A 17,942-nucleotide genomic window follows, 5' to 3' on the forward strand; every position below is an offset into this window, starting at 1 on the left:
CCTTGTAAAATTATTTGTGCTTAGAAGAAAATAATTCAGAAATGTACAGACAAAACCAAATTTTACTCAACATCCTTCTACCAAGACATAGCCACTGTTAACATTTAAGTGTGTGTATACTTAAATATACATATATACATTCATACATTTAAACACACACATTGAAACACACCTTTATGAATCTCTCTGCATATATACACGTATACATTTTAATATTTTTGCATAAATGGACTCATACCATGTATGCTTTTCTGTAACCCATTTTTCACTCAATATTGAACAGTGGACAATTTTCTGTTAATAAAAATAGATCACGACTATAATGGTGTTAATGAAGAAAATCACACAAATTGATAACTTTATAAATTCTTCACACCCCAACTGGAGTGATATTTTTACAAAGTTAAAAATTGATCATTTTACTCCTGATTCAAATCTTCAGTGGCTTCCTTTTGCCTTTAGGAAAAGGACCATGAATCTTGGCACCCTTTTCAAGGTTTTACACAATCTGTCCACCTCTGCTCGTTCTGGATTATATTTCTTATACCCTTATATTATATTCTCTTATATTTCTTATAGGGCTTTGCATACATTATTCTCTCTAATTACATTGTCCTCCCTCAACTATCCACCTGCTGCTGATCCTTTAGGTCATAAATTTAATTGCTACACAAAGTCTTCCTTTACACCCCTCTCACCCTTATGTTATATAGTCTTTTAACACTCTGCCCTTCTCACTGACATTACCCTGCACAAGGATGTGTGCATTCTTATTCAGAGTCTTAATCTCCTGATAAGAGGTAAACTCTATGAGTTTGGAGACATGGGACCATGTCTGTCTGTCTTATTCATAACTGAATCACTAGCCCTTAGCACAATGCCAGATAGAAGGAAGCACTTAATGATTAGTTCATTGACTAGTTTGTAGAGTAATGATGCAGCATACTCTTATAGAACAATTCCTTTATTGACATTTAATTATATATTTTTTGTTGCTGTAATAAAAATAGCTGTATTTAATTTATAAAGAAACAAACCACATTCACCTGTATGTACATGTAGGATACAATTTTAAAATTTATATGGATTACAAACAAAAAAGTTTGTAGGCCACCACTCTAGAACATACAGAGAATAAAGATAGTAAAATATCATAATTATCACAAAATATTGATATAAAACCAATTTTTTCCCCAAAGGTTCTTAACCAAATTGGGGAATGAAGCTTGCCTGTTAAAATCGACTTTGCCTTTCCTCCATATGTGGTCACTAAAAGCTGGCGATAAATTCAGTGACCCTTCCCCTTCCCAGTACTTTCCCTACTGCATTCCAGACACAGCACTTCAATGCTTGCAGACTGATTATGTTCCAGGGCTAGCCAGTTCTATCTTTTTACTACTCTGGAATGTTTTCTTAGACATCAACAAACAGAGCTGCAGGGCAAGCCTGAGGTAGATAGACAAGCTACAAGTATAGATAACTTTGGAGAGTAGCAACGTTTCAATTGACTGCTCAAGACTACAGGGAACTGGCTGATGTCCATATGTGATTTACAAGTGGAGAGATATTGGGGCCAGCCCTGTGGCATAGTGGTTAAGTTCAGCGCACTCTGCCTCAGCAGCCTGAGTTTGGATCCTGGGTGCAGACCTATACCACTCCTCAGCCATGCTGAAGTGGTGACTCACATATAAAATGGAGGAAGGCTGGCACAGATGTTAGCTTAGGGTTAATCTTCCTCAAACAAAAAAAGAGGAAGATTGGCAATAGATGTTAGTTCAGGGCTAATCTTCCTCGGCAAAAAAAAAAAAAGAGAGAGAAAAGAAGCGGAGAGGTATTTATCTTGTTGATTCTTTCGTCTCCCAACTTAATAGCTTTATTTCCTTGAAGGCTACCACCTCATTCATCTATAGAGAAGTACATATTGGAAGATTATTACTGTTATTCCATAACGGGCAGCTAAATGAAATATTAGTGTGTGACGTGAAAAAAGAGCATCTAGTCTCCCAAAACACTCCCCTGGATTCGCAGGTTGAGACTGGAGAAGGCAAAACTTGGTAACCAAATTAGAAATAGATATATATGTGTGTGTGTGTGTGCGCATATGTATAGTATATATGTATATAAATTTTGTGGTAAGAACACTTAACATAAGATCTACCCCGTAACACATTTTTAACTGTATAACACAGTATTATTAACTATAGGCACACTGTTGTACAGCAGATCTCTAGAACTTATTCATTATGCATAACTGAAAATTTATACCTGTTGAATAGCAACTCCCCTTTTCTCCCTCCCCTGGGCCTCTGGCAACCACCATTCTACTCTCTGCTTCTCTGAGTTTGACTATTTCAGATGCCTCATATAAGTGAAATCCATATAGTATTTGGACTTCTGTGACTGGTTTATTTCACTCAGCATAATATCCTCATGTTCATTCATGTTGTCACATATGGCTGGATTTCCCTCTTTTGTAAAGTATAATTATACCACATTTTCTTTATCCAATCATCTGTGGATGGACATTTAGATTACTTCCACATCTTGGCTATTGTGAATAATGCTCCAATGAACATGGGAGTGCAAACATCTCTTTGAGATCCTGAAATGTTTATTTTGAACTCTCACTTTAAAACCAGATGTATAGTACTTTTAAAACTTAATTCAAACTTGTACAATATTTTAGACAATGATAGAAAATACCCAGAGTCCTGCCCTCATACATATTTATTTTTTCCTCATTTTTTGGGTTGTCCTTTTCTGTTTTTGACCTTATGCAAAAATATAAACCATACAGCATCATATAATCCAATGTAAATTCTGTCTTTTGCAATTTTCCTAAACATTTCCACACAAATTTAACATTTTTACTTTTTAGTGGTGGCATAAATAGTCTTTTAAAATGTATTTGGTAATTCAATCAACCTGGGTTGTATTTTATATACACCCTAAGATATAGGGATTAATTGTTTTTTCTAAATTTACAGCAAATAGTCCTAACTCCAATTTAGGGACTAGTTCTTCTTTTTCTACTAATTAAAAGGACCATCTTTGCCATGTATTATTCTAAGGTCTGCCTCCCAACTACGTAATCTGGTAATCTTTAATATGTCAAAATCAGAGATACCCCACAATTTAGTGTACATGCTACTGCTTTGTTAGAGTTGATAAAACAGTTAATATATTACTTAAAGTTTAATTTCAAAATACAATGTTTGTACTTCTGCAGAGCCCTTAATGTTAGATGGCTTGCCAAGGCTGGATTAGAAAGATATTGGCTGTAATTGGATGTGGAATTTAACTTGCAGTCTATGAGGATTTCTTGAAAAGTTTTAGGAAAGCATATGAGAAAACCAGATCTGTATTTGAAACGATAATTTAAAAAGTGGTGAATGTTGAGGGAGAAAGGAAGTTCATTTAGGAAGCAACTGCAATAATCCAGATGAGAGAAACAGAAACTAAATTCCTACACAAAGGCAGGATATATGAAACTGGAGAATTGGGGTCACATTTGAAGATATCCCATAAAGAGGGAGGTAAAAAGATAAAAGCAGTCTTTAATACCATACAGGCCAGGGTTTGAATCTTGCCTGATGTTTTCCAGTTTATGAAAATACAGAAAGCATCTGAGAAATGTATAAGTTCAAAAGGAAGAATCTTTAACACGTGAATAATACAAAGAGAGATTGGTCCAGACATGACCTTACATCCTGCCACTCTGCAGCTCTCCTATGCACCAAGGAAGGCCGCATAGCGAGGGAATAGCAGAGGGAGATTTGAACCCAGGCAGCCCAGCTACAGAGTCCATGTTCTTGACCATTTTGCTATTAACATTTGATTCTGGGGTTGTGTGAATTCGTCCTGTGAAAGTCAAGAGGCAAATATAGCTTGAAATATAAAGGCAAGGTGCAGTGGAGAGGAAAACCAGTAGAGATGGTCCCCTTCTATGCCAAGTGACGAAGCATGGACTTTGCATCCTAAAGGCAGTGGCGGAAACCATTGAGAGGTTTTAAGCGGAAGTAACGTGATCAGTCTTGAATGCACACCAGATCACTCTGGTGTGTTTCGCTCCTCTAAGTTTCCTTAGCACCTTAACATAATTTCCATTTTCATTCCAGAAGTTGAGCCATCTCCAACCATATCGTGCATTTATTTTACTTTTTTCTGAGAGAAAACTATGCTAAATAAAATTCATTTTCTATCCCTTGAACAAATTTTAAGTACACATTAGTTAACACAAGGCAGTACTTCAAAAAAATCTATGAAAATAACAATCTTACAAATTAGGTAAATTAGAGGATGACTTGAATTATAAAACAATACTTAAATTTACAGATTTATGTAAAATTTCAAATTTCTGTCTTTCAAATCCACTAGAGGAAGATTACTTGTCTGAAGGAATTTGTTTTTCACATATTAAAGGACCGTTGTATAAAATTAAGCAGGCATACATTTTTAAAAATTGAATCAAAAGACCTAGCTAAAAACTCCTATTACTAGTTAAACCAGTCAAACAACATTTGAAAAACAAGTTTTCAAATGCCCCTGATGGTCACTTGGAACAATACTCCACCAACTGTGAGGTCAGGATGTCCTACATTTCAATGAGAGATGATGCTAATGCATCATACTTTAGGAAAATTTAAATAAATATCCCTCAAATAGAGAATGACAATTTACAACCTAACTAACTCTGGAATGTTGTCTGCATTCATGTGATAGAGGATATATACAGACAGAGAGGAGATATATATATATATATATATATAAAATACAATACAAAATAAACTTCCCTATTGCCTGTCTGGAATCAGACCTTCTGTTTCAAAGCTGTAAAATCAATTCAATTCTCCCAATTTTTAAGAATGTGGAAGTTAAGCTCTACAAGATTACACAAAGAAAAGTTTCCAGAATATCAAAAATTTGCCACGAACTGCTCTTCAAAGCAAGGGGGAACTATTCTTATTGGTTCAGAAAAACTCAGATATTTAAAAAAGCAGGTTTTTACACAGATTACAATTGAAATGGCTTTGTGGAACCAAAAGGGAAATCTGTATAGAAGAATTATTCTGTAATTTATTCAAATTGAAGATATTCATATTTTATTTTAAAAGTATAAAACGAAGTCATAGAGTCATAAAAAACATAGTACAGTGTGTTTTGACGACAGAGTAATGAGGCTGATTTTGTCATGAGATTTAGAGTCACAGAGAGTACAAGACTTAAAATGTGCGTCTATTCCTCAGCCAGGAGCAACAGAGTGAGACGAGCCAAGGAGAATGAGTCATATGATCACAGTTAGACAAAGTGGTCAATGTTTTTTTCCATTTCACGTGCCCTCTGGAAGGGCAAAAGTGGAAAAGCAGACTCAGTTGTGAATGTTAGCTTTTTCACGTTCTGTAAGCTACAGTACAACAGCTGCTATATGCTATATTAGGCCTAGTAATGAGACTTTAATTCTAATACCTGAATTTCCTCTCTATCCAACCTGTTAAATTGTGTTGAAAATATAGAGCATTACTAAGCTAATTTCTCCTTATGTAATTCCATAGTCGAACTTGGTACCGAAGGGTTTAGAACAGACCTCCCCAAGATGTGCCACTTTGGCACGTGGGATATTTTAAGCCAAAGGCAATGGAGACTCTGTGGGCTCAGGAGAAACTTTTACCTCTCCTTTAAAGAATTTAAATTGGAGGGCTTTCCATAATAAGAGTTATTCTAAGAAATACATTTTTATCATCTATCTGTAGGGCAAGGCGAGCATCTAACATTTGTTCTGCTTACAGTCCTGTGAATTACCCTGCTCTCCTCTGAAGCTCCAGGACTCTATCCCCATCCTTGGCTCAAGATGGTGAAAATAATGTCAGATTAATAAACAGAAACCTCATTCAATTGGAGTCAGGAGGCCAAACATGGGGCCCTCATGCCCTACATTCATAGTGGAGTCCAACGCGAAGAAAAAAGACTTCCTCTTTTTGATGGGCAATAAGCTCAGCCAATGAGAGTCTGTCACAACTCAGCCAATGAAAAGCCACTACACTCTGAACTCTCAATTCCTGCAATGGACTCTTTGTTTACAATAGCCCTCTCAACTTCCTCTTCCCCTCTTTAAAAGAATTTCTCCTCCTTTGCTGCTGGGGGACTTGCAAGTGGCTCGCCATGGTTGGAGACCTGGAAATGCAATTCTTTGCTGATCTTGAATAAACCTATTTTTGCTGGAGAAACACCTGACTGTTTGTTTAAGGTCAACATTTTGGCAGCCCGTACAAGGAGCCAGAGAAGACCCCTGACAACTCCAAGGCTGGTGAGCAAACAGGTGCAATACCCACAAAAGAGCCCATTAAACTCACTGCTTTCCTTGCTAACCCTGGAGTTGGAGAGTAAGTCTATTCTCCTGGAACTGAGCTGCTGCAATCTTTGCATCTGAGGCTCTTCAGGCTTTATTTGAGATCTATTTTAAGGTTGCATCCTTTTCTGGTTAAGGCCTTGTTTATCTGACAGTACTCAGGAGGCACTTCAGCCTGACTCTTTGAATTAGGGTGTCCCTTTGAAATGCATTGATTCGATCTTCGGTCCATCTTAATGAAATCATACTGTTCTCTTGGGACTGGCTGGTATTAAACCTGGAGGCTGTTTGAGCTGTTCAAGCTGCTTGGCTTACAAGCTGTTTAAGCTGTCTGAGAATTATTCCTTTGCTCTAGAGGAAAATCTCTAAGAAATGGGATCTCAGTTATCTAAATATTTTGAGGACATTCTCCCTACAAGAATCCTGACCAATTTGTTTAAAAAACACAGTTGGAGAGCCAGCCTGGTGGCGTAGTGGTTAAGCTTATAGGCTCCACTTTGGTGGCCCAGGGTTCACAGGTTCAGATCTCAGGTGCAGACCTAGGCACTGCTCATCAAGCCATGCTGTGGCTGCGTCCCACATACAAATAAATAGAGGAAAATTGGCAACAGATGTTAGCTCAGGGCCAATCTTCCTCACCAAATAAATAAATATAAAAATAAAAAACATAATCATTCCTTATGTGCATCTCTAACTCAATGGACCAATCTAACCAGAAGTAATTTAGAACATCAACGGCCATCATGGAGAACTTTTGAACTCCCCAAACTTACTTTTCTTAAAACTGAATTGGACAACCAGAGCTCTGTAATTTCCAAAACTAAATGGAACTCCTATTTTGATTGGCATCTTGAGGCTTCCAAACATTATCAGGAGTCTAAAATTGCCTTTTCGCAAAATAAAATTTTACGATTAACTGAAGCAAACAATTAAAGAAAGATAAAAATGGCTTCCAAAGCCTCATGTTCTTCTCCTAAGGTGCCATTTTCTTACTCTTCCCCAGCTTCTTTGTCTCAGGCTCTGCCTGTGGCACCACCTTGTTCTTCTTCCCTGGCTCCTAGTGCTCAGGCTCTGCCTCCAGCATCATCTTCCTCCTTCCTGTCTATACCATTGACATCTCCTTTACACTCTCAGTTCCCCTTACTAACATTCTCACCAAACTTCTCCTTTACCCTGGACCTCTTTCCACTCCCTCTTCCTCTGAATCTATCAGAACCTGTCCCTTCAAAATTAAGCCTTCTGAGGATCCAGGGGCTAATCCCTTAATTTCTTATGCTCTCTGGACTAAAGCTGAACTGTGACCTAGAGTGAAAGCTTTTCCCAAAGAAACCAAAGATCCTCACAGATTTAAACTGAGGAATTTAATATAGCCATTAAAACTTACCAACCTGGTTTCTATAATTTCTATCAGTTAGTTCATACGCTTGTCAATGAAGGCCAGGCCCTGCATTGGATGAAAACTGCTAATTAGCAAAATCCTGAAAGCTCTAGAATTACAACCAGGAGACCAACCCATTGATCTGTTCTATGATCAGGCTTGGGCAATTGCTAGACAACTTCATCAGGCAATTCCTAAGGCTTTTCCAAAGACTATTGTTTGAATCAAAATTCAACCTTGTACACAAAAACCTGATGAACCTGTTCATGACTATTACAATCATCTTCAGATTGTTTTTAAAGAAAATTCTGGTCTTCCTTCAGATGTGCATTCCACCTGGGTATGTTTATTAATGGGTTCTAGGTTTATTAGTGGGCTGAACCCCTTCTTTCCTTTCTGTTCTAGTAAAAAGGACCAGGATGGAATGGGAAACCATGTCCACTCCAGATTTAGTTAATCTGGCAAACCAACTCTTTCACACTCTAGTCACTTTAAAGAAAGATCACTAAAATTCTTAATCTTAAACTTCAGCAAATGAAGGCCCCCAAAGAAAACCAAAAACTTCCTAGTTTCTATAATTATTGCAAGGAATCAGAACATTGGAAAACAGATTGCTGCAAATTTAAGTGATTCAAGCACCTTCAGACCTTTAACCACTTTTGCAATGTCCTCCAAATTCTCAACCATAGGGCTCTGAGGAACTAGAGGAGCACTTCCCAATCTTCTCTCTAAATTGGCTTGGAGAAACACATCTCCAGATTGGAGACGGAGCTCTTTCTGTCCTGAGACACTGAAGTCAATTCTCGGTGCTCAGCCCCACTACCATAAAGCAGCTCCTTTTATCCTTGGAGTACTGAAACAGTCCAAGTAGTGGGGATTTCTAAGAAACCTCAAAAAGTTCCTGTCTCTGAACCTATTCTCTTTTGTTCAGGTCCTTTGAGAGACACACACCCTTTTCTCCTTAGTTCCTCCAGCTCTATTCATTTATTAGGCTGACTTCTTGGAAAAGTATCATGTCAGAATTTCTTTCTCCTGAAAGGGGGAAATAATTCTAGAATTTGACAGTAGTCATCAAAACAGCCAACTAGGTAAATTAAATGACCCTTTGGCATCTTTTATTTGCTCCTTCTCTGATGGTAGTAGAACTGATTCTGGAAACACTGATCATTTGTCCCTATTGAATTAGCTACCACTCTCCTTTTGGGCAAAATCTCTAATGGATATGGAAAAAATTCACAGTGCACCTTCCATCAAGATTCAATTAGATCCCTTAAAACCTCTCCCTGGAATTAATCAATACTCTATAAGTAAAGAAGCCCTTCAAGACATAAAGCTCATAATAGAGGGTTACAGGGCTAAAGGCCTCACTACCCCTTGTAATAGTCCCTGTAATACTCCTGTTTTATCTTTGAGAAAACCCAAGGGCTGAGGGTGGAGGTTTGTCCAAGACCTCTGAGCAATAAACAACATTGTTATCCCTCAACACACTTTTGTTCCTAACCCTCATACACTACTAACATCCATTTCCATTGGAGCAAATTCTTTCTGGTAATTGATTTAGGTAGTGCATTCTTGAGCATTCCAGTTGATGAAGCTAGTCGACATCTTTTTGCCTTCACTTGGGAAGGAAAACAATTCATTTGAACAGTAATGCCTCAGGGTTTTACTGAGAGTCCTTCTCATTTCTCACAAATCCTAAAGGCTGATCCAGATGACATAAAGTTCCTTAGGGGCTCTACTTCATTATAATCTGTGGACAATTTGCTTCTTTGCTCTCCTTCCCAAGCCTCCTCACAGGAAGATGGCATCCACTTGCTAAAGCTTTTAGCCTTGAAGGAACATAAGGTTGCCAAGGAGAAGCTGCAGTTTGCCCAAACCTAGGATCAATATATGGGCATCTGATAATCAGAACAAGGGCTATACTTAGATCCAGATAGGTTTCATGGTGTCCTAAGTTTCCCCAAACCCCAAACTAAGCACCAACTGCAACGTTTTCTCAGGCTAGTTGGCTATTGCTGAAATTGGATTCCGTGTTTCCCTTGTGAACAGACGTCTGTATGTTTTACTAAAGAACAAACAACCTCATCCCAATTTTTTGGGAAGAATCAGATGACATAGTCTTCAAGGCCCTAAAGGTGAGTTTGATGAACCCACTTGCCCTTGGACATCCTAATCGTCAGATTCCCTTTTTCCTTTTTGTATATGAAAAGGAAGGGAATGTCCTTGGGGCACTCACCCAAAAATGGGGGGACCACCACTGACCTAAAGGGTATTATAGCAAGCAATTGAACGCTGTGACATGGGAATGCCCCCCGCCTTTGCCTTAGGGCATTAATGTCAAAGGGCATTAGTGCCACTGCTCTTTTGCTAAGGCCACTGAGAAAATCATTGTGGGATCCCTTTTAACCATTTTTGTACTTCGTGCAGTAGAAGCCCTCCTGAATTCTCATCACACTTAACATACTTCAGCCAGCCACCTCACCTCCTATGAAAATCTTTTGTTAACTGATTCTCACATAAGTCTTTTAAGATGTAATAACTTTAACCCTGCCTCTTTCCTCTTCTCCATTACCGACAAAGTCCCTCATGACTGCTTAACCCTGATGGATCATCTCTTGGCTCCTTGTGAAGATCTGCAGTTAACTCCTTTGAGTAACACCGCCTTCTTGTGGTCTACTGATGGTTCTTATTTAAAAGGTGAGAATGGCAAATACTGTGCTGGGTATGCTATTGCAAATACTTTTGATATCACTGAGGCAGCACCTCTACCTATCGCTACTTCAGCCCGAAAGGCTGAATTATACGCTCTTACACAGGCTTGTACTTTAGCCAAGGGCAAAACTGCCAATATTTATACTTACAGTAGATATGCTTTTGGAGGAGCTCATGATTTTGAAATGTTTTGAGAGCAATGTGGCTTCCTTTCTTCCAGCAGAAATAAAATTATCAAAAATGGCCCCTATGTTCAGAACTTATTGGATGCTATACTTTTACCTGCTGCTTTAGCTCCTATGAAGATCCCAGGGCATTCTAAACTTGACTCTCTTCAAGCTAAAGGAAATCACTTTGCTAGTATTTCTGCAAGAAATGTAGGCCTTAAAAGAACCAACAACAGCCAAGCCTCTGTCATGGTTCAAAGGGATATTTCCCAATAATAACTTAGAAAAACTGACTAAAGAATCACAACAATTGGCCTCAGAAAAAACAAACAAGATTGGAAATTCAACAATTGTTGGTTTGATAAAAAGAGAAAGTTCTGGTTCGGACCAAATCACAAGCCAGTCCTACTACAGCCTCTATGATTCCCATTTCTAACCATCGTACATACATTAAACCATTGGTCTACTCACAAAATAGTGGCATTCATGAATCAATATCAGTGGGGAAATATTAATAAGGCTGCAAAAAGTGCCTACCGCACATGTCCCATTTGTCCAAAATATAATCCATGGAGGCCTAGTCATACTGCTCTTGAATGCCTAATGGACCATTCAAGGTTTGGTCAATGGATTTCATACAACTTCCTCCATCCCATGGATCTGAATATGTTTTAGTCATGGTTTGTATGTTTTTTCATTGGACTGAAGCTTTTCCTTGCAGACAGCCTACTGCCTCTTCTGTGGCTAAAGTCTTCTTGGAAAGGACTATCTTTACTTGGGGAACTCCTCTTGAACTTCACAGTGATCAAAAACCCTATTTTACTGCTTGGTTACTTGCAAGTCTGTGCTGTTTGGCCTGTTTTACAGCAATTTCAATGTGTTTATCATCCTCAATCCTCTGGTTAGTCAAACACACTAACGGCATTATTAAGACTCAATTGACAAAATTTGTAGAGATCTCCAAATACCTTTGCTGAAAGCATTGCAATTGGTCCTTCTAAATCTCAGATCCACCCCCTTTGGAACTCATAAACTCTTACCCTTTCAGATAGTCACAAGATGCCCAATGCACTTGACTCCTGCCTCTTTTGACCCACAGCTGATAAAAGGAGGTATATTCCAACATTGCAAAGGTTTAATTGCTTCTATTAAAAAGAACCATGTTTTGGTAGAGCAATCATTTCACAGTGCACTCTAGGAAGTTGAAGAACTTAAGCATTACACCTTGCAACCTGGAGATTTTTTCTATTGGAAAAGATACCTCCAGAAGGATTCTCTTCAACCTCGTTGGAAAGGCTTCTATGAGGTACTGTTAACTCTTGTGCCACAAAACTCCAGGGCATAGACTCTTGGATTCATGTGACACACAAAGAAAGCATCAAACCCTGACTGTACCTGCACATCATCTGGTGACCTGAAAGTAAAGATCTCCTGGAATGGAAGCAGATGACATCTGAGGAGAAGGCTTTCCCAAGATGTCTGCACCAGGTCTGTTGGAAGTTTCACTGCCAAACTTTTGATGATGACATAACACTTTAGATGATCTCTGATGCCTACGATCTTGATAACATGACATCATGGTATCCTGATAACTTGATAACATATCAAGGACTTTAGAAAAGAAAAATGCCTGAGACTTCTCCCTTCTATCCTTCCTTGTTACTTAAATGTGGCCTCAATAGGTTTCCAATATGTGCACTTTCCCTCCAACAGGACATTGAGGAAAATCCTTCTGGAAATTGAGGGACAAAAACCTGCTGAAACCAGAAAAACCTGACTTTTGATCAGCGATGCTTTCAGAGAAAGATCTTGATCGAAAGGGGAAATGTCAAATTAGTAAACAGAAACTTCATTAAATTGGAGTCAGGAGGTCAAAAGGGGGAATTCTCAAACCCTATACCCATAGTGGAGCTCAACAGAAAGAAGAAAGACTACTTCTTAATCAGCAAGAAGCTCAGCCAATCAGAGACTGTCAGAACTCAGCCAATGAAAAGCCACTACACATTGAACTCTTGAGTCTTCCAATGGACTCTTTGTTCACAATAGCCACCTCAACTTCCTCTTCTCCTCTATAAAAGAGTTTCCCCTCACTTGCTGCTGGGGGACTTGCAGGTGGCTTTGTCATGGTTGTAGATGCCAAATTGCAATTCTTTGCTAATCTTGAATAAATCCATTTTTACTGGAGAAATAACTGGCTGTTTATTTGTTTCTCAATGACACCTCATTTTATCTTTCTGTCTCTGAACCTCTCATGTACGTGGGGTCTCTGAACCTCTTCTGTATGTGGGATTCCCGTACACAAAAAATTAAATTTGATTTTTCCTGTTAATTACCTTATGTCAATTTAATTCTTAGACCAGCCAGAAGAACCTAGAAGGGTAGAGGAAAATTTCTTCCTCCTTTACAGTATTCTGTTCCCTTATTGATTTTGATTAAAATTATAATATTCATAGGGAAAAAGAAAGAGTTCAGAGTTAAAAGAATACTATGAAAGGGCAAGTGCTTTTATGGACAGACTTTAAACTGGACTGTGATTGTTCATTACCTTAGTGCATTTGTCAAGGAAGCTAAGGTCTCATTTAATTTTCTTGTTTGCTTTCGTTCAAAACTAATAGCCATATTCCTAGGACTTGGTCAGCCCTTTATCAAATAAATTGTTTACTGAATTTCTGCTTGGTCGTTTCACTCTGCCAAGTGAACAGATGGTTCTGAAAAAAATCAGACGACTCACGTCTTCAAAAAGTTGGTCAAAATTAAGTCTTCAAGGGAATGTATGTGCCATGCCAATTCACCACTACAATGTGAATAAACTAGAATAACGCCTAACATTTATTGACTGTTTATAATGGGGCCAGAAGCTTGGCATGAATTAGCTTACATAAACTTTATGACAGCTCTGAGTATTGTATGCAATCCTAATTTGAAGATTAGAACATTTAGGTTTAGGAGAGTTACATAACTTGCCTAAGGTCATTCAGAGGGATACACACTGTAGGGTGGCATAGGCTCAGTAATCTGGAGTTTCTGGGACTTCAGTGCCAGAAAGTTCCCGGAAAATGTAGACTTGGGTGATGAGGAAGAAGGGGGACAAAGTGGACAAAGTGTGCTAAAACCAGGTCCCAGAGGCCCTAATCTTGGCCCTCTTGACCAGGCTTACCTGCTTGGTTACACCTCACGGCAGACGGCTCATGGCACGTTCTCAGAGCAAACACGCTACGTAAGCCAGGGCAAGGTGTGGAGAGAGAGGACTGAGAAATGGAAGAAATGGGAACACTGTCCAGGCTGGAGAAGAGCAGTAGGGGGCCTGGGGGGGAACCCCCTTGCAGCCCACACACGTGGGAGACACTGACTTGGAAAAGCAACAAGGAAAAGCAGCGGACTCTCCTCCGCTGCAGAACCCTAGGCGACAAGTTATGCAGGGAAGCAGAATTTGTCACCCCCAAATATGCCTCTTTAGCATAAGAACTATTTTAGGCTGATTATTTTTAAGAAACAGCAGACATTAGAAAAACTCTAAAAACTAAGTAGAAGTTACCCATTTGTAAGAGACAGTTACCCATGTCTAAGACCCTCCTTTTGTAAGGGTGTCTCCCAAACAGTAGCAGAAAGAGGGGGATGACATCTCTAGAAACTCTTATCAATTTACTGCTTTTTTCCTGATAACCTCTCATAACTGACTTCCCAGCTCCAACTTCTTTTGTCTGTAGCTGAAGATGGTACTTAAGGTGAGGGCTTCCACCATTTCCAAGTTACTCAGTTTTTCTGGGTATCTCCCACGTAAAAAGGAGGTATACATGTTATTAAGCTTTTGTTTTTCTCCTGTTAATCTGTCTTATGTCGATTTGATTATTAGATCAGCCAAGGAACCTAAAAGGAAAGAAAGGAAAAGTTTCCCGCCTCTACACCCATCCCTGATCTTGGGAAAGGCAGACACTAGCGCCCCCTCACACTGATGGGCCTGACTAAGGGGCGGAGGGGGCAGGGCGCGCCAAAAAAGCTGCCTGGAACGCGCCCAACAGCGAAAAAACGAGGCAGCCCCGAAGCTGGGGGCGGGGTTGGGGGGGTGACCTTCCCTGGGATCCCGCGACTGCGCGAGTTTCAGCCGCGGGCGGGGCCCTTCCCAGCCGCGCTGCTCCGTAAGCCTCAGCCGGCAGCGGAGGCGCCGCCTCTGCGATCGAGCCTCCGGCCCGCCCCCCGCGCGCCTCCCTCTCCCTCTTTTCCCGGTGGACCGGCGGCGGCCCAGGTAGCACTCGCTGACACACACACACGCGCACGGCAACCCGCCGCCTCCTGCAGCCGGACCCCGAACATGGCGGCTCTCAAACTCCTGTCCTCCTGGCAACGGCCCTGGGCCTCCGCCCGCGGCTCCGGGGGCGCCTGGCTCAAGGTAAAGAGCGGGTAAGAAGGAATACCCTGCGTTAGAAGAACGCGGACGAAACTCCGAGTGGTGCCCGTGTCTTCTCCTCTGCCCGCCTCCCCCCCCCCGCCCCCCCAGCCCGGGAGTTGGCATCCGTGCGGCCGTACCCCGGGCACTGCCAAGCGCCGACGCCTTCCTTGCCTCGGAGCTCCCCTGGGTGCCTGCTTTGGCATGGTTCTGCATCTGCTTCCCCGATGAGGCGAGACGAGGCAAAGAAGCGCGCGGAGAGGCTGAGAAGCGGCGGGAGGACGCGTGGCCCCGCCGCCAGCGCCCTTCGAGCCTCGCTCCGTCCTCCTGGGGACGCATCTCCGACTTGGGCAGCCTCCTGAAAAGGGGCTTTGGCGGCCGGAACGGGGCCAGGAGGGCGCATCAGTTTAAGGAGGGGAAGGGGTGAAGGCAGCAGGGGTAGGTTTGCGCCCCGCATTGAGAATCTTGGGGCAGGGCCGCCTCTAGAGGCCGCGAACCCAGGGGCCAGGTTAGTTAGGGCGAAGCGCGAGTTCGCCGCCAAGGGGGCGGATGCTGGGCGCGCCCCTCCCCTGCCCCTCCTCCCCTCTTTGGCTGTGCCGCACCGCGGCAGTAGGAGAGGGAACTGGAGCGTTCGCCTGGGCGTCTTACCTGCCAAGCGGAGAGGCTTTGGAGGCCTGGAAGGTGGCTCGCGCCCCGTCCCCCTGGGACCCACGTTAGAGGATTTCTGTTTTCAAAGCCCTTTGAAAACCTTGTTCCGCCCTTACTGCCAACTCTCCACCGAGTGGTATCCGAGGCACTCTCGCCCCGATTGTTGGTTGGTGTGTTTTTTGACCCATGCCCTGTCCCCCGCCTGTAAGCCCACGCTCCGGTGGGCTTACAGTGTAAGTAAACTCCGGTGTCTGGAGCCCTCGGAGGCGAATAGTGGACCAGAGCTCTAGGTCCAGGAGGGTGGCTTATCTCGGCTACTTCCGTAACCGCGGAGCCTCTTCTTTGGAAGGGAAAACGAAAAGTGATGTTTTTACTTAGTAGCGTAATGAATAATAGTTCTGAGCTTGAAAGCGTGCTCTGCACACGTTACGTACTCACAGAGAATTCCTGGTCCGCCCCACTGCTCGCTCTTTCTGGCATCCAATCTCTGAGAGCAGTGAACGCGGGGGGGCCGCTAAGCCCCTTAGGTAAGTGCTAGGGGATGACTTGAAACTGGAACATTTTACGCATAAATGCCTCTTAGGAAGCATTTTGATAATTGCAGATAGCTTTGGATATATAAAGCGCTGTTAAAAGGGAACTTGACCTTCGGTGAGGTTGCTGCGGGTGTTGAAATTAATGCAAACCAGGACCCTCCGATATTCTTGGGCAAGGTCAATAACATCACCTGCTTTGGCAGTTACTTATTTGCCTAAGTGTAGTTTATTCATTTTCTCGCCATAGGTCTATCATTAAACCATTCCTGAAGCCCAGCAACCCTCTTCTTAGGTGGCGGAGCTACAAATTATGGGTTTTGCAGTATTTCATTGAAAGTTCATATCAAGATTCAGACTTTGCCTTTCAGTTTGGATTGCCATAGGTCCAACTCCTGCTTTCCACTGATCCCCCAGCGCGTGGCATTTAGTGCTCTTACTGCTCCTTGAGCCCTTAAATCATCACCTCCTGCTTCTGGTTTAAGCGTAATGCTTGTGTTAACTTTTCAAATGTACATATTGTCTTCTTAACCAGGTGGAAGTTTCTTGTTGGCGGGGACCATGAAGTATGCCTTATTCCCATCTCTCTCAACATTACACCCTCCCCTGGGTGGAATAGACATGTTTAATGCAGTGGGCAAGAGAACCTGTGGGCAAACTCAAGAAGTAAACTTGAGAATTGTTCTCCTAAACATAACCAACTGATAAAATGACATAGATTTTTTGGTTTTTCATGGTAGGCAAGTCTCTCAAACTTGAGCGTGCATCAGAATTACCTGGAGGCTTTATTAAACAGATTGCTGTGTCCAGCCCCAGAGTTTCTGATTTCGTAGCTCCTGGGTGGGGCCCCATACCTTGGATTAATAAGTTCCCATGTGATGTTAATGCTGCTGATCTGAGGACTGCACTTTCAGAGCTAGCAGCATTGACTTAGATCAAAATAGACTCTCTGAAGATATCTTCCTCCCTCCATTACTATTTTGGAGGGAGCATTTAGTACTGTTTTTCCATTCACTATAGAAAACTATTACTGGAAAAAAATCATTAAACTACCATTAACACTTTACTCGCCTCTCTGCCTTGAAACGGTCTTTTCCCAGATTTATCTCCTACCCCAGACTCTCCTGAGCTTTGGTCCTCCTAGTACAACTTACTGGTCGACTGCCCCTGGATGTTATTCAGCACTTCAAGCTCTTTCTGACCCGAATAAACCAGCCATACAGTGGCTTTTCCCTCCCTTGTTTGGTTTTGTTTTCAGTATGATTAACGGCACCAGTATCCATCCAATGTGTAAGCTAGAAATCTTGGAACCATTCTCTCCTCTCCTTTCTCTTCCTCCGGTTGATCACCAGTATCATGTGTAATGATTTTCTAATTATTGGTGACTATTATCCTTGTTAGTTTTCAAGTTTCATTAGAACAGGGACCTTGCCTGTGTGGTTTTTTTGTTTGTTTTAATTCTATATCCTGAGTATTTAGTTTATTTGATACAGAATATGTATTTTTGAGCAAATGGATGAATAAATGAAAGAATGAATTCCCCTGCCACTTTCCTGACTCAGGGTTTTGTTTGAGAGTTTTGACATCTGTCTGTTTCAAAAGCTTTGCTATCCCTTCCTCGTTGAAGGATCAAGTTGAAACTCGTTAGTGTAGTCTTTAAGGCCTTTGACAGCCTTCCCCAGTCTCCCTTTCTAGCCTGATCTGCATTAGCTTCTCTCCATGCGACCTGATCTCACACATCGCTGAATACACTGAGTCTTTTTCCATCTCTGTG

At 41.5% G+C, this 17,942-nt stretch overlaps 1 protein-coding gene across 1 annotated transcript in view; it reads left to right on the forward strand.

The window, feature by feature from the left end:
* The first annotated feature begins 14,711 nt into the window (after positions 1-14,711).
* Positions 14,712-17,942, forward strand: part of OXCT1 (3-oxoacid CoA-transferase 1) — a 129,219-nt gene continuing 125,988 nt past the window's right edge. The window contains 1 exon segment of the mRNA NM_001309306.1: positions 14,712-14,990. Within this exon segment, the coding sequence (NP_001296235.1) occupies positions 14,913-14,990 (78 nt within the window). The 5' untranslated portion in view covers positions 14,712-14,912.

Source organism: Equus caballus, chromosome 21 (genome assembly GCF_041296265.1).
Source record: "Equus caballus isolate H_3958 breed thoroughbred chromosome 21, TB-T2T, whole genome shotgun sequence".
In the NCBI taxonomy this organism is placed as follows: domain Eukaryota; kingdom Metazoa; phylum Chordata; class Mammalia; order Perissodactyla; family Equidae; genus Equus; species Equus caballus.